Source organism: Lynx canadensis, chromosome A3 (genome assembly GCF_007474595.2).
Source record: "Lynx canadensis isolate LIC74 chromosome A3, mLynCan4.pri.v2, whole genome shotgun sequence".
Classification (NCBI taxonomy): Eukaryota; Metazoa; Chordata; class Mammalia; order Carnivora; family Felidae; genus Lynx; species Lynx canadensis.
The window spans coordinates 138,889,666-138,914,467 of NC_044305.1; the positions used below are offsets into that span (position 1 = coordinate 138,889,666).

The 24,802-nt window shown below is 64.4% G+C and overlaps 1 protein-coding gene across 1 annotated transcript in view; it reads right to left on the reverse strand.

The window, feature by feature from the left end:
- Window positions 1-14,705: 14,705 nt before the first annotated feature.
- Window positions 14,706-24,802, reverse strand: part of TPO (thyroid peroxidase) — a 44,751-nt gene continuing 34,654 nt past the window's right edge. Inside the window, exons 13-15 of the mRNA XM_030311739.1 lie at window positions 24,081-24,212; window positions 20,333-20,432; window positions 14,706-15,143 (exon numbers count right to left, since the gene is read on the reverse strand). Coding sequence (XP_030167599.1) covers window positions 14,858-15,143; window positions 20,333-20,432; window positions 24,081-24,212 — 518 coding nt within the window. The 3' untranslated portion in view covers window positions 14,706-14,857. The remainder of the gene's footprint in view (window positions 15,144-20,332; window positions 20,433-24,080; window positions 24,213-24,802) is intronic.

Genomic DNA, 24,802 nt, shown 5'->3' on the forward strand with positions numbered 1-24,802 from the left:
AGCGAGGGGGTTCGCGCAGGTGTCCCGGCGTCTCTTGCGGCAAACGGTGCGCCCCACAGAACGTGTCAGGTTCGTGCTACTGAGGACGGAGCACAGCTCACCAGGGGTTGTTAGCCGCAGACCAGGATCTTCCGGAGGTCTGGTCTGCCCCTGAATTGTGGGTGGACCGTCCAGGGAGCTCCCCCTGGCCCCGGTGACACGCTGCGGGCAGAGGTGGGCACACGGGCCTGGGAAGACGGCCACAGTAACGTCATAATACGGGTAAGTGGATCAGAGGGAAGTGTCTGTAACACGGCGGGGTGGTGAGGACAGGAGGAGGGTCCTGCAGTGGGACACGTGTGGCACGTTGGAGGAGAGGCCGCCAGGCGCCTGTGTCTGACCTGACATGGGCCCAGGACGGGGCTGGGGGCCACCAGAGCACGCACACCCTTGGGCGCTGGGCCAAGGATGTGAGGGTCTCATCAGAGCAAAGGGAGTTAGTGGAGGGGCTGTGGGGGGTCAAATAGTGTCCCCCAAATCCAAGTCGCCCGGGCCTCATTAGCGACTATTTGGAGGAAGGGTCTTTGCAGATGTAATTAAGGTAAGGGCAGGAAGCAATTGTGCTGTGAGGCGATGGCCCTAAATCCCACGGCACCCTTGTGAGAGGCACAAGAGGACGCACAGAGACGCAGGGAAGAGCACACGGTGGCCACGAGCCCAGGAAGCAGGGACGCGGCGGCCACGAGCCCAGGAAGCAGGGACGCGGCGGCCACGAGCCCAGGAAGGAGGGACGCGGCGGCCACGAGCCCAGGAAGCAGGGACGCGGCGGCCACGAGCCCAGGAAGCAGGGACGCGGCGGCCACGAGCCCAGGAAGCAGGGACGCGGCGGCCACGAGCCAGGAAGCAGGGACGCGGCGGCCACGAGCCCAGGAAGCAGGGACGCGGCGGCCACGAGCCCAGGAAGCAGGGACGCGGCGGCCACGAGCCCAGGAAGCAGGGACGCGGCGGCCACGAGCCCAGGAAGCAGGGACGCGGCGGCCACGAGCCCAGGAAGCAGGGACGCGGCGGCCACGAGCCCAGGAAGCAGGGACGCGGCGGCCACGAGCCCAGGAAGCAGGGACGCGGCGGCCACGAGCCCAGGAAGCAGGGACGCGGCGGCCACGAGCCCAGGAAGGCAGGGACGCGGCGGCCACGAGCCCAGGAAGCAGGGACGCGGCGGCACGAGCCCAGGAAGCAGGGACGCGGCGGCCACGAGCCCAGGAAGCAGGGACGCGGCGGCCACGAGCCAGGAAGCAGGGACGCGCGGCCAGGAGCCCAGGAAGGAGGGACGCGGCGGCCACGAGCCCAGGAAGCAGGGACGCGGCGGCCACGAGCCCAGGAAGCAGGGACGCGGCGGCCACGAGCCCAGGAAGCAGGGACGCGGCGGCCACGAGCCCAGGAAGCAGGGACGCGGCGGCCACGAGCCCAGGAAGCAGGACGCGGCGGCCAGGAGCCCAGGAAGCAGGGACGCGGCGGCCACGAGCCCAGGAAGCAGGGACGCGGCGGCCACGAGCCCAGGAAGGAGGGACGCGGCGGCCACGAGCCCAGGAAGCAGGGACGCGGCGGCCACGAGCCCAGGAAGCAGGGACGCGGCGGCCACGAGCCCAGGAAGCAGGGACGCGGCGGCCACGAGCCCAGGAAGGAGGGACGCGGCGGCCAGGAGCCCAGGAAGCAGGGACGCGGCGGCCACGAGCCCAGGAAGGAGGGACGCGGCGGCCACGAGCCCAGGAAGGAGGGACGCGGCGGCCACGAGCCCAGGAAGCAGGGACGCGGCGGCCACGAGCCCAGGAAGCAGGGACGCGGCGGCCACGAGCCCAGGAAGGAGGGACGCGGCGGCCACGAGCCCAGGAAGGAGGGACGCGGCGGCCACGAGCCCAGGAAGGAGGGACGCGGCGGCCAGGAGCCAGGAAGCAGGGACGCGGCGGCCACGAGCCCAGGAAGCAGGGACGCGGCGGCCACGAGCCCAGGAAGCAGGGACGCGGCGGCCACGAGCCCAGGAAGCAGGGACGCGGCGGCCACGAGCCCAGGAAGCAGGGACGCGGCGGCCACGAGCCCAGGAAGCAGGGACGCGGCGGCCACGAGCCCAGGAAGCAGGGACGCGGCGGCCACGAGCCCAGGAAGCAGGGACGCGGCGGCCACGAGCCCAGGAAGGAGGGACGCGGCGGCCACGAGCCCAGGAAGGAGGGACGCGGCGGCCACGAGCCCAGGAAGCAGGGACGCGGCCCTGCCCTGCCGATACCTTGACTTTGGGTCTCCAGCTTCCAGAACAGTAGAGGACAAGTTCCTTTGGTTTAAAGCCACCTGGTTTGTGATAATTTGGGAAACAACACAGGTTGTCAAAGGAAAGGAAAGTGATTTCATGTATCAAAGCCAAGAAGACACAGACCCTGGGTCCCGGCCCTGTTCCAGTGTCTGCTCTCCTCGTGCCTCGGTTTCCCTGAGCGCTCCACCAGCACCCCCCCTTCGTCACTGGTGTCCCTCCCATGGCAGAAGATGAAGACGTGTGTCTTCCCAGGGAGCAGCTGGGGGCCCCGGTTGTCCCTGAAGGTCTCTGTGGCGAGTGGAGACAAAAGCAATGCCTACCCTGCTGTGTTTACGTGCACGTCGCTCGGGCTTCTGGACTCTCCTCTCTGCAGGCTGGTTGGGTCTCAGAGAGGGAGACACGTGGCGACAAGTGGGATTTGCTTCCTAGATGCGTAAGTGGCCACAGTTCTTACGTTCTGTGTAAGTTTTGACTGTTTTCTCTGTATTAAAATAATTTTGATGCATGGTTGTTGTAACGTGAGTAGGTGACTTTCGGGTCGCTGTTTCCAAGTAAAACGCCAACAGCTCAGAGCTGATCATCTGGAACAAAGTACACGTGCCTTCTGCCGTGGCCTCGCCCTCTGGTGTGGCCTCGCGGCTCCTCGGCTCCACAGGTGTTTCCAGCACCTTCTCCGGGCATTTCTGAGGCACCAAGAGATTTGCTCTTTTCCCTCCTTCTTGTTCACCGTAAGGGCCAATGTGCTGCAGTGGAAAACCAACATGTGCTTTGAGTTTTTCTTGTGAGACCGGCTTCCGAACAGCACGACTCCACAGGCACCTTTCAGGTTCGCGTTCTCTTCGCGTAAGACGGGGCGAGTAGCACCTTCCTCTCTCCTGGAGCAGCGTCAGTGTTGGCGTCCCCTGCTCTTGCCTCCTTGGGGAGGGACGGCGGGATGTGCTGGTGCCTCGGAGACTCCGGGGGACGCCGAGCACACCCTCCGGCTGGAATCTAAAACAGGAAGCGTGGACTCCAGACCCACAGCTTGGAATGTCAGAGCGTTTGTCGCTGGAACCAGCAGAGGCCAAGGGAACGCAGCTCGCTGCCCTCCGGGGGGGGGGGGTCTCCAGGGCGACCGCAGGACCCTCTGTGCCGTCAGGGCTCCGCCCCTGCTGGTCCCCACCTCCGGCTCGGTGTCTCAGAGCCTCTGCTCAGCGGGAACGTGAAGCTGGGTGAGCGTCCACGGCGAGTCCCCTGCTCCCCCCGCCCCCAGAAGAGACCAGGAGGCCCAGGGGCCAGACGCTGTTCACAGGCCCAGGGAGAAGCGGCCGCTGGCCGGGCTGGGTCAGTCACCTTGGGGGTTGGTGGGAATACGGCAGCTCTGATGGGAACCGATGCCCAGAGGAGGCGCGTTTCTCCAGCACAAGCGGCGGCCGGGGTGGAGGCTGGTCCTCGCAGCGAGATGTGGCCCCAGCGGCCGTGCAGAGGGGCCGGGGGCTCTGCCACCCTGTGTCTCGGGGGCCACTGAGTTTCTAAGTCACACGCATGTAACCGCAGGGCACGCAGCTCCCGTGCAGGACGGACACATTCACTTCATTCACGTATCCGGGTATCGTGCCCCCGCTTCCTCCAGCTTGTGATCCCCTGGCCTGAACGTGACCTCCGCCTCGTGGTTGGTCCCCGTGAATCTGGCCAGAGCGGCCATCTTAAACGGAGGAATCGCCACCAAGCACAAAATTGCCCAAAAGCGCCCACGCAAACCGCGCCGCCGAGTAGACCACGAGAAGGAGCTTCGATTGCGGGAGGAGCTGAAGCAGGAAGTTGGGGTGTGGCCTCGTCCCCGCGGCAGGACGGTGGGCAGGGCGGCCCCCGCTTCCTGGGGCGCCAGCGGCCTGCCAGTGCCCATGCGGGGCTGCAGCGCACTTCCGCGAACAGGCGAAGTCACGAGGGGACCCCGGATAGCGAGCAGGAGGAGGGACGTCGGGGACGGCCGTGGGGCACGTGCTCTGGGCGAGGCGAGGGACGGACCTCTCAGACGCGGGAACGTGCGGCTTCCCGGTGCCTGTCCTCCCGTGTGGTTGGGGGTCTCAGTCTGCGGGCCTCAGGAAGCCCTGCTACCCTCCTCGCGGACTCCCCGCCAGCCCAGCGCTTCGGCACACGGGGTGGGGGCCGGCCACCTGCAGCTGGGGGACGGGGTGGGGGCCGGCCACCTGCAGCTGGGACGGCTCCAGGGACGCTCAGGTCCAGATGAAGCGAGGCCGCTCTGTCCGAGAGGCTCCAGGGCAGCAGACAGGTGGGCGAGGCCTCTATGTGAGCGGGGATCCCGAGCCACACAGCGCCCTGAGCTGACCTGACCTGCACCCCGGCTGCTCGGATGCACAGAGTCGGAGCAGGAAGGGCACTGGTTTGACTGGAAGAGATGCAAAGCAGCCACAGCCCACGGCCAAGGGGAAGCCCTCCCCTTGGTGAAACCACAGCCCGTAAGAAAGACAGCTCTCACCAACCACATCGTCCAGAGCGTTTCCAGTGAAAATTGTTTTTCCGTTTGGGGTTGGGGAGAGAGGGTTCCAATGCTGCCAACAGAAATCACTTCTCGTGGCAGGTGTAGATTCTCGTGGCGTTTGTAGGCAGCTCTGTGTTCTCCGGAGGGGCTCTTACCGCATGGAGCCCATCTGTGGGGGGGGGGGGGGGGGGGGGCCCGACGGGATCTGCGTTCAGTGTCTCAGGCTCTTGTCATGCGGGGCAGGGAGGAGCCTCACGAGCCCTCCCGCGTGTCTAGTCCCCGCACGGGGAGGGAAGCTCGCGAGCACCGTGGCCCCATGATGCACGTGACAGGCGGCCCCCGCGGGACGGCCCCAAGTGCCTCTGAAAACGGCCAGCGGTCCCAGGGGAGCTGGGGCACACGGGCTCTGAACCTTCCCTGTGTGCCCACCTCCCCGCACGTTCTGGAATGAGCTCAGGTCCGCGTGCGCCCACGCCCTGGCTCCAGAACCTCCTCACAGCCGCGGAAGCTCCCTTCAGGACCTCAGCCAGACTTGGCTGCCTTCCTTCTCGGAACCTTCCGGAGGTTTGGGACCGATAGGGATGAAATGCCAAGTTCTCCCGTTGAGGCAGATTTCTAGGCCGGGGATGGAGCCCATCCTGCCTGGTCACTGCACCCCGTGCCCCATGAGCGCCCCGTCCGCCCCCAAAAGGCCGGCTGCGCACCATAACCAGATGCTGCCTGTTTGTCCCTCCCCGTCCGTCCCTTGCCCCCCACGCCCCCCCCCCCCCCCCCCCCGCCGTGGTCCTCCAGAAGGAGACTCCCGTCCCGGGACAGAGCCGGGTCCCGAGGTACGGCGGACCCTCACCACCCGCGCCCTCCGTGATGCGTGACGCACACCCCGACGTCGAAGCGGCCCAATCCAGACCCTCGACGGTCTGTAAAGGGACCCAGATCCCGCGGAGCTCATGTCAGGTCCCCCCAAATCCCTCTTCCTGTTTCTGCCACTCACACGAGCAGTTCTGCCCTCTTGTTCACCCGAAACCTTTGCCTTCCGGCTGCAAGCGGCGCCGCCCTGGCTCCTGACCTGCAGCTTCTGCGGTCAGGGCTAGCAGCCGATGGGGCTTAAGGGACACGTTTCACCAGGAAACGGCCGTCTTTCTGACAATACCAAATGTCTGTAGATCTGGACGTGAGGCCCACGGCTGAGGCGTGGCCGGTGCTGAGCCAGGGAAGGCGGGGACGCGCTGTGGACGTGGGGCCGGCCCCACGCGGGTGCGGGTGGGGTCAGCGGTGGGGCAAGACGGGCGTCCAGCCTGGACGGGGGGGGGGCTGGCTTGCAGCCCGGCCACGAGAGCCCGGGTGGGCAAGGGACCGGAGGGAAAGGGCCGGGACTTCCCACGCGGTCACCGCGGAGCCCCTCGGTCTCGCCTGCTGTCTCTCCTCAGGCGTCAGGTGGAGTTTAGGACGTCCTGGCTCGTGTGGAAGCAACCCCGTCCTCCGACCGTACTGGGGACGCCGGGACCCTGTGACGGACGCCAGCCGCGCGGCCCCCGTGGCATCTGACCCCTTCCCTCTAGCCTGGGCCGGGGGACGTGCTTCTCCGGAGGACGGAGCCTCCCTGCTCCCCGCCGTGCGCCCCGCGCTCCGGGGCCCCCCTCGCCGCCCGGCCGTCAGCGCACGGAGAGCCCGTCCAGCCGGGTTCCCAGAGAGCGAGGGCCACGGAGGACGAAAGGCTGCCCGGCCCGCGCTGAAGTGAGCCCGGCTGCAAGACCGGCGTCGGCAGGCCTGTGGAGAGTGTCGTGCGCTGTGCTCTTAAGAAAGTAGCTTTTCGGGGCGCCTGGGTGGCGCAGTCGGTTAAGCGTCCGACTTCAGCCAGGTCACGATCTCGCGGTCCGTGAGTTCGAGCCCCGCGTCGGGCTCTGGGCTGATGGCTCAGAGCCTGGAGCCTGTTTCGGATTCTGTGTCTCCCTCTCTCTCTGCCCCTCCCCCGTTCATGCTCTGTCTCTCTCTGTCCCAAAAATAAATAAACATTGAAAAAAAATTAAAAAAAAAAAAAAAAAAAAAAAAAAAAAAGAAAGTAGCTTTTCCAGCTTCTGTGTGTGTGACACCAGGGCCACGTTTGAGGACGGTGTCTCCTGCTCACCGTCTGCTCACGTCGGGCTGCTCTCTAACCGGAGGACACGCCGGCGTCTCGGTGAAGCCACCGTCCCCCCTCCTGCTCTGGCCTGAGGAATTCACGCCCGCGTGCCCCACCGCGAGTCCGGGGCTGGAGGGACACAGTGTCGCCCGACCCCGCAGGCAGAGGGCTGGTTGCTCCCTCCAGCCCCTGCGGCCTTCCCAGGCGACAGCTGTCTGGTCCGAAATACCCCCCAGGGCAGCTCCAGGACGTGTCTCCCGTCCGCGGACATAGCAGGAGGACATAGCAGGAAGGAGGTGCTAAAATTCTCGCCACAAGAGAAAAAAAAAACATTTTTTTCCCTTTTTTTTTCAAAAAAAATTTTTTTTAATGTTTTTATTTATTTTTGAGACAGAGAGAGACAGAGCATGAGCAGGGGAGGGGCAGAGAGAGGGGGAGACACAGACTCCGAAGCAGGCGCCAGGCTCTGAGCTGTCAGCACAGAGCCCGATGCGGGGCTCGAACTCATGAATCGCGAGATCGTGACCTGAGCCAAAGTCAGACGCTTAACTGACTGAGCCACCCAGGCGCCCCTTTTTTCCCTTTTTTTGAGTACCGGTTTGAGTTGCTGGGAGTCAGGAACTTCCTGTGATAATCACTCGACCCGGAAGCGCAGGCCCCTGAAAACAAGCCCCGTGGGCTTCCTGTGCCCAAGGAGATGGGGTCCCAGATGAGGAGAATCTGTGCACCCGCGTTTGTGAGGGGATTATGAGGAGGCAGGTGGACTCGAGGGACAGGCCAGAGAGGCTTCCTGGAGGAGGTGATGTTGGCTCTTTCAGTATTCCACTTTCTCCTCAGAATTTCAAGAACAACGGCTTCTGAGACGTGTTACCGATGAAAACAACTCTGACGATGTTAGGAAGAGAAATACTCAAAGGTTTCCACGAGAAAAACATCGGTCTGTCTGACGTGCGCTTTGGTGACTTCTGGGAACACTATCCTGTGTGGCTGTGGCGCCCCCTCGTGGGGCCGCAGGTCCGCGGGGACACCGCAGGTCAGGGATGGGAAGGAGAGCGGTCCCTTCCAGCAGGTTGGGGGACACTCGGCCCGGTGTCCCCGGGGAAGGACGCCTTGGGGACTGTGGGCACCTCTGAGATGGTGACGTCCCATTTGGTCACTGGGTGGGGACTTGGGTGACGGTCAGATGAGCAGGGGACACGGCCTTGAGGCCTGCAGATATTGGGGGTCCAGGCAAGGGTCAGGTTGCCCCAAGAAAGGGCAGGGCTCGCAGAGAGGAGGCCGCGGGGAGGCTGGTGTCAGCCTCGTGGCCCGGACGGGTCCGGGGGCTGCTCTGCCCATCTCCCCTCTGCCCAGGATCACATCCCCAGGGCCGGCTGTCCTCCCCCTGGAGGCGAGCTGGGCCTATCCCCTGCACACGGGGCCGTGGACGCGAGCACTCCTGAGGGTGGGGCCGAGTGCTTCCCGCTTCTCCATCCCCCCTGCCCAGACCCGACAGAAGTCCTTCATCCGAGGACCGACCCGACCCGGCCACGCCCCGGGGGCACCACTCTTCCGGCTCCCTTCACGGCGTCGTGTCCGTCCCATTGGTCCCGGGACGGCCACGTGGGGCCCGGGTTAGCGTGAGAAACCACCACGGTCCCTGCTGGGTTCTTGCCACCGGCAGAAGGGTCTCCCCGTGGCCTCTGCCCGGCGGGACGGCCTGCGGACCCCGTGCTCAGGTGGGTCACCAGCTGCGAGCCGCACCCATGGACGAAGTCCGCACTCCAAGCCCGGGGGCCAGCGACGGTGGTGTCCCCGCCAATGTCACCTACTGCCTGTTTTGGGCATGAAATTTTGTTGGTGCTCATCTGTCCACGGCCGCTTGCCGTGGCAGAGACCACGGCTCCCTCTAAGCCCAAGACATTGTGTGGCCCTCCGCGGAGAAGTCTATGCCTGTTTTCAGGCAATCATGATTTTACCGGTGGGACCGTGTCCCGAGAGGCCGGACCACCGCAGGAGGCCCGGGAAACCACTTCCAAGGCGGGTGGCGTGTGGGGTTGGCCGTGGGCCCCAGGCCACAGGGGCTCCGCCCGCCCTCCTGCACAAGTGATTACAGCCTCCTCAACCTCCCCTCTGGAGCATAGTGGATATTTACCTTTTGTCCCGTACCGCGCATCTTACAGTTCGTTTAAACTTACTTCCATAAGTGAAGGTTTAATTTCCATGAGAAAAAAGGGGGCGTCTTTGTCCAGATGGATTTTATATTCTGTCTGCATCACGGATATCAATTTTTCATGCAACGCAGTAAAATGGGTTCCAAACTTTGCTTGTTTTCTAACTTACGTGTTACTGTGGGGAGGGGGGGGGGTCAAAGCTTTTACAAAATTCTCAGAAAGTTTTTTTGCTTTTAAAAACATGTTTGATAACGGATCACTGGTTCAGACAGCAAGGCCGTGCGGGGGCCCGTGGGGAGCTCCGCGGCGGGGGCTTCACGAGACCTCGGGGCGGCCTGGGGACCCTCTGTGGGCACCACGAAGCCATCTGCTCACCGGATCCCCACCTCCTGCCCCCTTGCCGTCCCTGTTCTGACCTTCACTTTCCAGCCCCGAGCCCTGCGCCCTCACCCGCCCGGTGCAGAGGTGAGAGTCACGGTGGAGCCCCAGCAGTGCCGTGTCAGCAGAGGCCGTTTCCTGGGCTGTGAAATAGACTCTCCATTCGGGGAACCGGGATATGCTCTTACGAGGTCCTGCTTCCTCAGAGGTTTTCCTTCCCGAGGACTTTTTGGGTGAATGTTTTTCTTCATATTCTAGGCCCGAAGCTTTGAGAGGAGGAAGTGATGCTCTCCAGGGAACCAACTTGTCCCTCAGGTGCTGGGGGAGAGGTGGCCCTTGGCCAGCGTGGCTTCTGGGACCCCCAAACTCACCCCCCGCCCTCTTTGCTACCTCCCCCATGATAGCCTATTCTTTTTTTATAAATATGTTGTTTAAATTTTTTTAGCGTTTATTTATTTTTGAGAGAGACAGAGACAGAGTGAGCAGGGGAGGGGCAGAGAGAGAGGGAGACACAGAGTCCCAAGCAGGCTCCAGGCTCCGAGCTGTCAGCACAAGGCCTGATGTGGGGCTCGAACTCATGAACTACGAGATCATGACCTGAGCTGAAATCGGATGCTTAACCGACTGAGCCATCCAGGAGTCCCCATGACAGCCTCTTCTGAGGCATGGAAATAATATCAGTCATTTGTACTTTAGTGAGAATTAGGACTAAAATTCCAAGCCAGAAGTTTCCACCCTGCCTTGTTACAGCAAGTGTTGTATAGTGCTTCTTTGCTATCCTGAAATGAATCTCACAGCTAAAAGAACTTATCTGTACAGTTTAAAAATCAAGACAGCGTCCTAAGTGTTGTATAAAGAAGAATTTCGGAGCAAACCATTTAACGTGAAAAGGATTATCTGCAGCTGCCCAAGAGGCTCCTGCTATTGGCTGCTATTTTCTAAGGAAGTAATGTAGGCCGAAAATAAGTAAAATGACATTCAACTGAACGTCGTCAATGCTTTTTTATTTCTACTTCACGTCTTGAAATGAGGGATAAAGGAGTATCTTTATAAAAGTACACAGAACCGCAGCAAAACGCAATCACCCCAGACGCAACCCCGTGGGATGTGTGACTGAAGAGCCTCGCACAGTCCAGAAATGAGGAGGAACTTTGGCTGGGAAGACAGGGTCCTGATTTGCTTAATGAGCTCAAGACACGAAAACTGTGCAGAAAACGCTCTCGTGTTTCGGAGTGGACCGCTTCCCCGGAGTTGGGGCCCGGTGGGGGGGGGCGTCCTGAGGCGGTACCACCGCCTGTGCCCTCCAAGCCCTCATGAGACCCCGGCCCCGCCGACTTCCCCACACCCGAGGTGGGGCCTCCTGCTAACAGAGGCTGTTCTAATGCTCCTTTGTGGAATCCACCGGAAAGAGACCCTGCCCCCACCCCCCAGCCCCAGGTCCCAGGACCGCACCCGCTCCCTCGTCCAACACCCCTCCCTCGGGTGGGTGCAGGGGAGGACGGAGAGATCAGCGACGTTCCAACACTTTGCAAAAGAGGGAGTGGAATCCCAAGGCCCTTGCTTCTCCGCTCAGCTCTGTCCTTCGCAAACGCCACCCGCTTTCGCAGAGCCCTGCCCTCCAGCCACCTATCTGCACGGTCCCCGTGAACGAACCAGCACTAACGTCAGCCCCGAGCCGCCGAGGGGCAGCCGGCCGTCCCCGAGGCAGGGAAACGCAGGGCCGGGTGCTGGGCGGGCACCGACCGGACCCCGTCGGGTGCGAGCAGGGCTGAGCCGGAGCCGTGGGAGGCCGGCGGGTCCAGACCTGAGGCGCCTTTGCGGGGGCCCGGCCGAAGGTGCGCGGATGGCCCTGCTCACCTGCTGGGCGGCTCTTGGGTGGGGGCGCCCGCCCGCGGGTATTCCTGCCCCTCGCTGGGGAAAAGCCGCTTCGACAGCACAGTGGTGGCCGTCTCGCGGACCCACGCTCAGCACGTGTGGGCTTGAGCCTTGGCTGTGTCATCGGCCGTCACACTCTCACACTCAGCGGCCCCTGGGGCGGCGGGAAGGGTGGGACGGGGCACCGACGCCCCCTTCTGGTGGGGTCACCCCCTGGCCCCTACCTTAAGCGCAGGAGGCAATGGCACAGGGGCGGGGCTTCTGAGCTCACTGTGGACACCTGTTCTTGCCGGAGGCCCTCCCGCTGCTGTCACTTGCCCTCCCGTGAGATCACTGCCTCGCTGGGACCCACCTGGGGGGAGGGGCGTGGCGGGGACCCAGGGGCCTCTCCCAGCTGTGGGCGTGCTTTGACTGGCCACGGAAAAAGAAAAAAAAATCGAAATAAACAGAACAAAAATCCCCCAAGACCAATAAACACAAACCAAAACCCCCCAAAGTCAACCCTTTTTCTCTGACCCCGAAAGCTGCTCTCGGTCCCACGCCCACAAGGAAATGAATCCTGCCAAGGATCTTAATTGCTAAGGGTTGGGATCCGCTTCCACCCCGACTCTGGGCCTGGCCTCCTCCAGCCTGGCCCCAGATGCGAGCCACCCCGACGGGACAGAGCCCAGCACCGCGGCCGGCGTCCTGGCCAGGGACTGGGGAGCACAGCCGGGTCCTGCCACAGCTCCTGGTAACTGGCACACGGCTCGGGAGAGGACTGCAGCTGGAGTCCGGAGCGGGGCTGGAACCCTCAGGACTATTCTCCCAGATACACCTGCCTCCCCCAAGGGCTGTCTGGGGGTAACATGAGGTGCAGCGGGTGCCTGGAGGTGGGGGCGCCTGGAGGCCGGGAAGCCTGGAGGTCGGGGCGCCTGGAGGCGGGGGCGCCTGGAGGCCGGGGCGCCTGGAGGTCGGGGAGCCTGGAGATCCCGGCGCCTGGAGGCCGGGGGTGCCTGGAGGCCCGGAAGCCTGGAGGTCGGGGCGCCTGGAGGCGGGGGTGCCTGGAGGCCGGGGCGCCTGGAGGTCGGTCACGAAGCCTGGTCCTGCCCCACGGGGGGCCCTGGTCGGCGGTGAGGCTCGCCCGGGACGGACGTGTGCACCGGAAGGGCCAGTGAGGGGTCGTCGGACCGAGAGCGTGAGCTGGGCTCGTCCTTTGGGCTCGGTACTTGTTCATCAGCACCGCCTACGAGGCCGGCCCCACGCGCACAGGCCCCGAGGCGGGAAAACCCAAAACAAGAGCCTGGAGCGGAGGCCGCGCACGAGTCGCGCTGTTGGTGGCTGGCTGGGACCCTGAGGGGCAGCGGACTGTCCATCCGTGTCCACCCATCTCCTTACGGAAACCGCTCGGAGTCAGAGCCTGTCCCGAAGGCTCCGTCCACAGGCCGGGGAGCACGCGGTGTGCAATGTTTGTGGGTCCACTATGCCCCCCACGTCTGATGGTGAGGGGGCTCTGGCCGGGGTGCTTGACTGTGGCTGAATCGTCGTCATTAACTTCATATTAACAGCAATGAGAGTCTGGGGACACAGGAAGACCCAGCACCCGTGGGGAACGAAAGAATCTGCAGGTTCTGAACGCCAGGGCCGCGGATGTTCGGCAGTTTCCTTGCCGTGTCCTCCTTCCCGGCGCGTCGTGAAGAGGTGTCCAGGAATGTGTCCCTCAGTCACTAACTCCCCAGGTTCCCGGGCAGGTGCGTCTGTGCTCTTCCCATCTCCCGGCTGGGCCCAGGGGGACTGGCCACCTTGGAGGGACCCAGGCTGCTGCTTGGTCGCTCGGTGTGGAAAAGCGGGGCGATGACAATAGCTGCTTTGTGGGGATGACCGGTCCCCCGACGCCAGCAGGTCCGGGGCCTTAGAGGGCCTCCAGGCTGTTGCCTGAGTGAGGGGAGCTGGGGGCAGGCAGCATGTGTCCAGAGCGGGGCCGGGCCCCAGGACACCGTGCCATCGACCCCTCGGGGCGGGGGTGAGACAGACCCCGAGAGTCGCCCTGCTTCCAGGCCCACCTGGAGGAGGGCAGCCGGGAGAGGACACAGGCGTGAAGGCCACCTGGGCACAGGACACTGGAAAAACGCACAAGCAGGAAACAGGTGCGCGGGCAGGAAGCGGGGTGGAAGGAAGAAGACACCAGCCAGGACGAGAGCGGGAGAGACGATGCCTGAACGCAGTGGACACGGCGCCTCCCCGTCTGTCCGGCTGGACGAAGGGGCTGGTGAATCCCCGTCCAGGAGCCCCAGGAGGAGTCGGCAGGCAGGCTCACACACACGCACAGCCAGACGGTTCACACACACGCACAGCCAGACGGTTCACACACACGCACAGCCAGACGGTTGTCAGGGGAGGATTTATTTGTCCGCCCTTGAGTGTCACTGGACCACAGGCCAGACGGGCCCTGATGTGGAAAACAGCCTCGGGAGTGATTTGGGGAACACGAAACCATTTTGAAGCCTCGAATGCCCCAGTCAGTAAACTGCAGGCCTACTGTCTTGTGTCCCGTCCCACAAAGGGGCAGCACACGTGTGTGTGACACGCGGATCTGAGTGTTCAGAAGCAGCTCGCTTCCTGCAGGACGGAAAGGCCCGGGCCGTGTCGTTTCCAGGGTGCACTTCTGCCCCAGATGCCCCGAGACGGCCGTGCGCTCCCAGGAATCAGCCGGAAGCAAGTTCTCACACGGGGTTTCCAAGCAGGCGCCTGTGGTTACTACCGGCAGAGGAGGGTCTGCGATCCATAGGCCGGGTCCTGTGGGAGACAAGTCGCACCGAGCACACGGACAGACGGGGGACCCGCGTCGGCCCTCGGGTCTCGGCCGGGCTAATTAGGGGCGCAGGTGTGCAGGGAGCATCTCCAGGGACAGGACAGCGGGCTGTTGCAAGGGCCCACCGACCGCCTAGGTCTGACAGGTGCAGGGGTGCGAAGTGAGTTTTTAAAAAGTCTTACTTATGTTTATGCAATCTCTACACCCAATGTGGGGCTCGACCTCATGACCCGAGATCAAGATTCGCACACTCTTCTGAACCAGCCGGACGCCCCTAGAAGTGACTTTTTAATGCATCTGTTGAGGTCACACGTACAGAGTAAAAACAGTAAAAAACAAGTCTAGATGCTACTTACAACTATTCCATTTTTTTAAAAAGTACATTTAGGGGCGCCTGGGGGGCTCAGTCAGTTAACTGTCCGACTTGGGCTCAGGTCATGATCTCGCGGTCTGTGGGTTCAAGTCCCGCGTCGGGCTCTGTGCTGACAACTCGGAGCCTGGCGCTTGCTTCCGATTCTGTGTCTCCCTCTCTCTCTGCCCCTCCCCCACTCACGCTCTGTCTCTCTCTCTCTTTCAAAAATGAACAAGCATTAGAACATTTTTTAAAAGTGCATGTAGAAGTCAGCGTTTCCTTTCAGTTCCTGTTCGCTGGCGGCGTCTTGAGCCAGTACCTGGGGTGAACGCCCGCCGTCAGCCCTCAGTTGGCACAACGAAAGCGTTTCACGGCTTCCACTCTGGCTCACCCGTTCTAATTTGCCCACGCTTTTTAAAAAGTAGGTTAACATTCCACTAGTTCACATTCTCCTGTAAATGCGGTTTGTGGGAGAAAACACACAGGCAGGTGCAGAATGGGGAGGACCGGGCGCTGTGGGGAGCACCTCCTGGTCGGAATGGAAACACCTGCCACGCGGGGACCCACGATCGCCCGGTGTGCACCCACCTGCCCCGCGCCCCGAGTGCAGGCCCCAGGCTGCGCCCCCGTTTCCGGGGATGTTCCAGGACCCGGCTGGGAGGCTCCTCCTGTCTGCACGATGCGCAGTGAGGATTTGCGGCCTGCGTGTGTCCTGTGGACAAGCACACGCTGGTCACGACTGTCATTCCTCAGAGGGACCCCAAGGGCCCACCCCACACACCGTGCTGCCACCGTGACAGGAGGGAGTGTTGGAGCACCGGGGAGCCCCCCCCCAACCCCAACCTCTCAGAGGAGGAGCCTGGGCGGCATTACTGCGACGAGAACGTTCTCGCACGGCGTGGCCTGTACTGTCCTCGGTCAGACGAGGGACGTCAGGAGGCCACGGAGCAGGGCCAGCGCCAGCCCTGCGGCTGCAGACACCACACCCGAGCCCGGTGCTGCCACCCCTATCTGAGGGCACTTTAAATTTGTGCAGAGACGCGTTCAGAAACTCACAATCTGTACGCGGAAAACTGGGATTACGGGCAAGACCCCCACTCCCACTGACGTTACAATTCTCACGCTCACTGAGGACGCTCTGCGTTTGAACATGACCGTCTCTGACGTGCTGCGTGTGCCTCTCCTGCTGGGGCCAGTCCTGGCCGTGGCCCCCCACCCCACAAAGCAGGGGCGTCCCCAGCGTGGGACACAACACCCTCCCCAGCAGCTGGGGGCACAGGGGTCACAGGGAAACTAGGAAATGCCGCGGGATGAATGGACGTGAGCACAGGACGCACTGGGCCCTCGGGCACAGAGGTGGCCCCAGGAGGAGGGGCCGGTCCCAGTGATGCGCGTCTATGTGGATATGAAGAAAGACGTCAGCCGAGCCACCTCGGTTTGCAGCCTGGGGCGCCGGGAAAGGAAGGACCGGTGGCGGCTGAGAGGCAGAAGGACCAGAGACCTGGGCAGACGAGTCTCACGGGCTGTGTGCCTCAACCTCCCCTCCCCCCCCACCTCCGCCTCTGCCCGCGGCCCAGCTCTCCCGCCGGGTGGGTGCCCCAGGGGCGTGGGCATGTCCGCCACGGATCTGGGACAGCACAGCACGTGGCCACCACTTGCCAGGAGGGGCCGTGCTCTCTGGACCCCTCTCTCTGGGATGTGTGGCTGCAGGTGTGGGACAGCCCCCTGTCCGAACGCACGTCCCACGGAAACGGGCCCGCTCCCAGAGACACCCTCTTGCCGGCACCTGCCCCGGGCCCCCGGGCGTTCCGCCTCCCCGTTCGCCAGCCTTCCGTTTGTATCCTGTGTTTATCCTGCCATTTCCACTGGAGCTCCGGTCCCACAATCCATCTCTGCCTAACGGCGCTGGGCACGCGGGCAGCCGGGAGGGCCTCAAGGAACAAGGCGGTGGTGGGTTCGGTTCACACGGTCCTTTCGTTAGAAGGTCGCTGCGGTCAGCTCAGAGTGGGAACATGCGTGTGCACGTGTGTGCATGCGTGTGCAGAACACTCACACCCCCCGACGGCCGCACACAGGCCACCACACCAACTCCCTTCGTCAGACCTCATGTTCTCCGAACAAGTAGTTTCACAAACAGGTTTTCAGGGAAAGAAAAACAGAATTTTCTGTGGACAGAGCATTAGAGTGGACTGTTTTCCTTTCCATCCTCTTCGTTTGTCACGGAATTATGATTCCAACGTGTTCTGTAAGGAGCGAGTGGGAAGCTGGCTCATGGGTCCTGCTCCCGGGACGTGGGGACAGACGGGACTGGTGAGCGGCGGGAGGTGGGTGTGTGGAGCTCAGGGAGCCAGCTGTGTGGAGAGACAGAAGCGTGAGGCTGTGAACGCGGCTTTCCGAGCCCAGCCTCCTCCTGTGGCGGGTGGGTCACCAGGACCTGAGCGAGAGTGTGGGGAGTGTTGGCCATCCAGGAGGAAGGTGTCCCGACGGTGAGTCAGTGAGGACTCAGCAGGACATTTGGACACGTCCTCCACCCGCCAGCTGTGCCCGCCGCATGGGAGCCCGTCATCCCCGCGGTCACTTATGACGTCTCCAGGACTCAGGACACGACAGCAACAAGCCTTGGGGGGACCACCCTCCCTGGGGTAGCGTGGGTGAAGGCGTCTGGTCTCCTGGAAGGAAAGCTCTGGGAAGCCGGCTGGGCACTTGTTCCCGCTGGGCCCCCTGTGCCCGGACTGCAGAGGGCCCAGGGGAGCGCGGGACAGAGAGGGAGCCTCGGATTCGGCCCCCCCGCCCGGCTGGAGCGGAGGCAAGGAGGCCCCGTGCCTACACCCTCTGGGAAGTCACTGAATTTGCTCCGTGGGGAGCAGAGGCCAAGACAGGAGGACAGGTGTCCCAGGGGTGTGGCCAGCCGCCTCGCGCGACACTCGCTCCAACCGCGCAGCATGCTGGAGGGCGCCAGGCGAGGCCACCCAGCCTGGCGGCGGGGGTTGGGCGGGAAGCAGGGGCCCCGGTGCCAGGCGATTGTGGATCGTGCACGCAGAGCCGTCCGTGTGGGCACAGCCGGACTCTCCCTCTCCCCCCACTGAGCGCCCGCTAACCAGATGTCCCAGGAGGGCTGCCCACCAGGAGCTGAGCCCCCTCCCTCTGTTCCCTGTGTGGGTTCAAATCCAGAGGACAAACTCCCCCTTTCCAAGCCTCCCCCCCTCGCTGGGAGGATCGAAAACGGGGAAAATTCAAGCTATCGACCAAAGCAATTTCAGGTAAAAGGTGAAAGGCCTTCGGGGCGCGGAGGGGACTGGACCCCGCAAGTGGAAAGGGCGCTTCTGGGCGTGGCAGGTCTGCACCCCTTCGTGGCTCGGTGTGGCTGCCTGGCCCACACGGCCGCCCCGGCCGTGGTCTGAGCCCGGTTCCTGCGTGAACTGCCGTCCTGTTTGCAAGTGAGCATCCGCCTCGAGCCGCTCGGCCGAGTGATCTCAGGTGTTCTCCCGGCTGCAGTCGGCCGTCAGGCTCGGGGGATGCTTCCCCCCAGACTTCCCGGGAAAGGTGTTCGTGGGGCCGACGGCTCTCAGTTTCTTGGTGTGGGGGCTACAGGCGTAACCCGGTGACCGGGGCCGGTGTCTTAACGGCGATGTTCGCAGACACAAAATCGCACGTCCGCGCTCAATTACGGAACGTCAGCTGCTCGCCGCGTGACACTCGGCAGGTCGGGAGCGGCGCCCAGCCCGTCTGGCGGTGTTTGCTGACGGCCCCTCGGGTTTCTGCTGCTCCGCTGACTTAGCGGCTCGCTGCGGGGGTACTGACCCCAGCGTCCGCACCTCTAAGAGCAAGTGATTCTCACAACAGGTTCCCGCCACCGCCGTCCTACACCTGGAGACGCTCCGTGAACCCGACTCCAGGGACTCCCCACCAGGTAAGCGGGGGGTGGGGGGCGGTGAGCAGTCCGTGACCAGTCAGAACAGCCCTGAGGGTGCGACCACAGTTGGGCCAGAGTCAACTAGGAGGAGGCAGGGGCGCGGTGGCCGAGGACAGGCCCCGGCCCCGCGCAGCCCCCGGGTTCCCGCGGCTACTCCACGGCCGACCAGCCTGGGCAAGTGACGCGTTCCAGAAACGGACAGACCGACACTATCATACGAGTTTCTGGGGCTTCAGCAACACCGTGCCGCGGCCTGGGGACTGGGCAATGGGAATCTGTTCTCTCCCTGTTCTGCAGTGTAGACACCCGAGGTCATGATGTCGGCAGGGCTGGTGAGGGACCATCCGCTCCAGCCGCTCTCCTGCTTCTGGGGTTTGCTGGAGACCCTTGGCTTGTAGGCGCCCCGATCTCTGCCCTCGTCTCCACCCGGCCTCTCTCTGCCCACGTGCCCTCTGCCCTCGTCTCCACCCGGCCTCTCTCTGTGTGCGTCCTTGTCCCCATCCCCCTTCTGTGAGGACGGCAGTCCTGCTGGGTTGGGACCATCCACTGCAGCATGGCCTCGTCTCAACTAGTTTCATCCACAGCCACCCCGCTTCCACACGCGGTCACGTTCTGAGACACCGGAGGTCGGGTCTTCAGCGTGTGACCCCGGGGACGCCCGTCAGCCTATAACAAAGACTCGGGTGACCGACAGAGAAGTTAGACGAGGTGACAGCTAAATTTACTGGCCCGCGTGACCCGTGATGTCTGGGTCTTCCTGTCCACGGTGACCCGAAGGAATCCCTCGCGGTATCGTCTGAACTGCGGCAAACGTTAGTTCTGTCGGACGTTACGAATCTGCTGCAAAGCGTGTCCTTTAGAAACCACTTACCAGACACACAGTGAACTCTTCAGGGACAGAAGTCGAGGCGGAGGTGGTCTTGGAGCTTAAAGGATACGGGCGCCGGGTCTACCGGTGCGTTTCGGCAGGGGGATGGGCGGAGGGGGGCCGTCACACTAGGGGGGCTTCACCTCCAGCTGCTCGGGACAGAAGCAGGGCGGTGGCTGGCCTTGGTCGGTGACACCCGTGGAGCACAGCAGTGGCCTCACAACGGTGACACCTGTCTGCCGTGGCTGTGAGGTTTGGCTGTTTAAAACCTGCTTCTGCAGCGTGTAGGAACACGGGGAGATGTCCCTCTTCAGGTCAGGGGCAGGCGTCTCTGAACGCGGCGGGACGTGGCGCGAGCCACGGAGGCGCCGACGCGTGGAGGTCACCGCATTGCTGGAAGACGGGAGAGACGCAGAGCAACGCGGGAGCCGCGGGGGCCGTGGGGCGAGGCCCCGGGGGCCGTAGGGCGAGCGGCAGGAGGGACAGACTGCGGGAGGCAGTCGTGGACAAGGTGCGGCAGACGCGGGTGTGGAGGGGGTGGCCAGACGGCATGAGCGACGGCTTCGTGCATTTTACGCACGTGAGAAACTTCAGCAAGAGTCTGAGCTTGACTCCTGAGAGCTGCTAGTGAGAGCGGCTCAGGGGCGCGGACCCGCCCGCCGCACAGACGCCCAGATCTGCCTCTGAGGCCCCACCACGCTGCCAGGTTCGGCGTAAAAGTCCAACTTCCCAATTCCCAACTTCCCAGGAGTCGGCCCTGGAGTGGCGGATGTGGCTGAAGACAGGTTTTTGTCCAGGCAGGACCCTTGTTCTCTGAGAAACCAGGGGCGGGGGGCGAATCTCGGCTCCTGAGAGAGGCATCCTGCAACCTTGTAACGTTCCCAGAACCCCATCCCCGGGGTCTCCGCCCACAGACACCTGACTCCGGGGGGTGAGGGCTACTGTCCCGCTTTCCTTGTTTGAAGCGTCGTCAAGAACCAGGAAGTCTAATGCTTTGTACAGAACGGCTCTGGGGACGGAAGGGCTTGGGGCACTGACCCTCTACCCTGGCCCCTGAAACACAGCAGCCTCGCCCGCGGGGAGGAAATGGCCTCCCTGCGGCGGAAGAGCGGGGACTTACCACCTGCAAACCACCGTCCAGGTGAGGCCTGCCAGGCCGCCGACGAGCAGGGCACCCAGCGCCACGGAGACCCAGGACGCCTTGGGGAGCCTCCCGGAGTCTGAGGAGAAGGAGCGGGTTAGCGAGCCGGCCTGCCAAGCGTGCGGCCGGTGTGCCCGGGAGCCCGAGCCCACCCTGGTCCCGAGGGGGCCCGCCTCTGCTCGCGACGGCGTGGTGCACCTGGGGGCACAAATCTGCCCGAAGCAGCCACTTCCACAGACAGGTTCCCCCTGATGTGAGGTGCAGGGAGAGCTGGGGAGAGCGCAGGGGCGCCTGCCCTTTTCCAGGAAACAGTCCCTCCCGCCAGGACCGACAGGCAGAGACGCGTGAGCCCCGTGGAGAGGTGCTGGGGACCCCGCGTGCTCGTGCTGGGCTCACAGAGGGGCCGAGCGGGCAGGTGGGGGGAGGTGCAATGTGACGCCACGAGCTCGAGCCCTCGGCGCCCCTTCTCACAGAAGCAGGTGGAGGCTGAACTCCGTTCCACGGTCGGAGCCCCGAGGGGGAGCCATGGGGCCCCGACACAGCAGGCGCCCCAGCTACGGGCTGGCTGTTCATTCTGCAAAGAAACTGAGCAGGGTTGATGGGTGCAGACCGGAAGGGGCCGTGGCTGGACGGGGGTGAGGAGGGGGCTGCAAGGAGTCACCGGGGATGTGCAGGGCTCGGTGACGGGACTCGGGAAGTGCCCGGCCCACGCCTGACTTCCACCTCCCCATCCCAGAAGCGGCGAGGGAACAGGTGGCCTCTCCAGACCCGTCGCCTCCCGGGTCTCACCACCTGCCCAGGACGAGCCTGACGGGGAGAGAGGGCGCGGGCGTCTCTGCCCGTCCCCCGCCGGCTCCTGTGTGGGAGCAGGTCCTGTGCCTACGTGTGGGTCATCCCAGGTCTGCTGGGCTCAGTGCCGGCCAAGCAGACACATGGGACCTGTGACTCTTCAATCCCACTGATTTTTGTAAAATGGCCAAGAACGGACTTCCCAGACGCATCCACCGCGGTCTGTGGCCTGTCACCCTGCGTCGAGCCAGCTCCTGTGTGGGAGGGGCCCCACCCCACCTGCCTGATGTCCACCCGGCCTCGCCACTGTCCCCAGCCTCAGCGCGGCTGCACGCAGATGGGCCTAAAGAGGTAACTGAGGTCGAACGAGGTCGTGAGGCCGGGCCCCAATCCCGTTGACGGGCGTCCTGTGAGGAAGGGACATCAGGACGCAGCCAGCACAGGGAACCAGGTGAGGACCCGGGAGGAGATGCCACCCACGGGCCCGCCGGGGACGGCCCTGCCCACACCCGGATCCCCGACTCAGCCCCCAGGACGGGTGACAGGTCTGCGGTCCGGCCCAGCCCGTGTGTGTTGGATGTCGGGGCCACCAGGCAAGCGAGCACAGGGCCCCGTCCCAGGGCTCCGAGCCAAGCAACCCCGGAGCTAGCTGAGCACAACTGGGCTCCGTGTGGCTGCCGCGGGGTCTCCTCTCACCTACCCTGATGCGGGGAAAGCCTGCACGCCCCTGTGGCCATTAACGATCGTGCACAAAACACACCAACACAAGGGCCCTTTGCCCACAACGTGAGCGTGCCCGGTGGCCCAGCTTTCCCGTGGCACCTGGGGTCTCTCAACCTGTACGTGGTCGTGGACACCAGTGGGCAGTGGGTGTGGCGCAGGGAGCGGGGGGCCGCGCCACGGGGAGGCGAGGGGGGAGCCTCTGGTAGACGGGCGTCTGCACTCTGTCCCCACCCACCCAGGACGGGGTAACAACGCCGAGTGACCCAGGTGAGAGTCCGTCTTTCCCGACACCAGGCCCCCCGCCTCGCCGAACACGTGCGCACGTGCGGTCCTCCCGCCTGAGAGCCCACCCTCTGGGACAGGATCGTTCGGAGAGGCTTGTGGGGGGGCGTCCGGAGCAGACAGCTCCTAGCGTGCTGGAGGCAGCCACAGCGGGTCACGTGGGCACGCACACACATCCGGCCACGACAGCAGCGGGACGCGTCCCGTGGGCAGGGCCTAGGCCCGGTGCCCGCGCCACAGTAAGACCTGCCGCGGTGCTCGTGGATGTGGCTGTCGGAGACGGAGATCCCTCAGGGTGGCGTGACGGGGGTGTCTCCCGTGGGGGGCCCCCCTCGCCTTGAAAGCGGCGTGCCGGGGCCCCAGAGCGCAGGGACTGGATTTTCCCTGCACCTGCCCCTGACGCCCTCCAGCAGCTGACGCCCCGCCTGCCGCTTCCGGGCCCGGTGAGGCTCCCCGGCGGGCCCACGCGGTCGGCCCGGCACGTGTGACCAGCGCTCTGCACGGGCGGCGTGTGGGGGCGGGACTGGCTCCTGTCCAGGGGGCCCTTCGAGTCACAGCTTCTCAGAACCGTCCACGGGGCCTCGACCCGCCCGCCCGCACTCAGCCCCTCAGTCGGCCCTCATGACCGGAAACCGTGAGGGCGCCCGCCGCTCTCAGCGAACACACGGGCGCCAGGGTGGGCGTCTTGGTCCCAAAGCTGGCCGGGCCCCTGCACCGCCCACCTGCGGAGCGCCCTAGGCTCCCTGCACATCCCTGTCCCTCGTCCCTCGCGTCCACCTCTGGTCGCAACACCCACGTCCTGCCGCCACCTCGGCCCGGCCCACGGCAGCCGTCTCCTGCGGCGCAGGTGTGAGGAGGCGTCCCGCCCTCCGACACAGGGACATAAGGGGACAAGGGCCTGCTCCGCGTTGCTCTCACCGCCTCTCCTGTCCCCCCTCCTCCCAATCATCCCCACTGTCTTGCCCCAGGGCCTTGGCACCGCAGTGCTTTTCCACCCCTCACCTCCGCCTGCGCCCCGCTGTGACAGAGACGCTCCCCGAACCCCTGGGCGGGCCAGTGTCCTCACGGACATACCTGCACGTCACGCGCCCCTTTGTGGCACTTACCACGAGGGCGGGCTCTACGCGGCTTGTGAGACTGTGGGTTCGTGCCTTGCTCCCCTACAGGACTCTGACCCCTCCCGAGCCGGGGACGTGAGGGTCCCGCCACCCCGCCATCCCTGCGCCTCATGTGGGCGCCCGGGCGGTGCCTGCTGCATGCATTCGGGGACAGGGGTGCCGCCCGGAGTCTGTCTGGAGCGAGGGGCCCCTCCCGCCCCCCGCACTCGCTGCTTCTGCAGGAATCCCCCAGCCTGACCACGCCCTCCGGCTGCTTCCCCTCCCCCACAGCCCGCGCTGTGTGGCCGGCTTCGGGTCTCCGGCTGCCCTGGCGTGTTTGCAGTTGGGCTCCGTCGGCCTGGTGCCCCACCCCCACCCCCACCCGAACAAAAGCTGTCCCTGCAGATTCTCCTTCACGGGGGCGAGGAGCCAAGTTAGGAACCTGGATCTGCAACCGAGTGGCTGTGTGACCCCCAGCAAGTCACTGGACCTCTCTGTTCCGTACTGAGAATGAAACGTGGTGCCAGCCTCACAGCGGAAGCTCCCGGGAGAGGAGGGACGGTGCCCCCACACTGGAGAGGACAGGAAGGTGTCCCCAGTGCCGGAGAGGACGGGGCGGTGCCCCCACGCTACCTCGCCCTTCACGCGTGTCGTGTCTCTCCCGCAGCCAAGCTGGGGTCGGAACTGGCTGGTCCCCGCTCCCAGCCAGAGTCACGGACGCGGCACAGGGAGCACACACAGGACGTCACGGGACACGCATCTAGGAGGATGACCCTGCGGGCCTCTGGAAGGCGCACTGCAGACGCGCTCAGGACGCAGGCGGAGGGTGGACTCACCTACGCACGTCGTTCCGTCCTCCCCCAGCACGTACGGGTCTGTGCACTCACACCGGAAGCTGCCCTTGGTGTTCCGGCACCGGGCCGACGGGTGGCAGGGGGGCTGTGCCACGTCTTCACACTCGTTCACGTCTGCACAAAGCACGCGGAGGTCAGGCGCCGCCTCCTCCCCCGGCTCCCTGTGGCGTCCCCTCCCCAGCTCCGGTCCTCACCCTGGGCGCAACGCAGGCCCCCCAGACTGCTGCCTAGAGAATACGAGAACCCCTGGTGCCCTGTGGGGCGTGTCCCTCTCGGGGGAGCCTCTGTGGGGGCACCTGCTCTCTTCTCGTCGGCCTGTGAGGTCGGCTCAAGAGCCGGTCGGCCACTCTGTGACCACGCTGCCCAGCACGACCAGGCCGTGTGGTGGGCGTGCGGGGCGGGGTTGTTCCTGACACGGAGGTCGAGGGTGTGGGCTCCCCCCAGCTGGGCTCTTCCCACGTGTAAACGGGTGTAATTATGCACATCCAAGGGGCCAGGGGTCAGGGCTGCGGTGCGTCTGGAGGGACATGTTTGCCCAGGTTGGGGACCCGCACCTTCTGCTCCCCCTGCCCCGGGGACGCCACGGAACGTGTGGGACAGACCCACACTGGTCAGGCTTTGCCTAGTCCTAGATTCCTGGACCGTTACCTGCCCAGGTGCGTCTCCCCCTCCCGAGCTCAGGGTGCTGACCCGGGGCTCCCCGT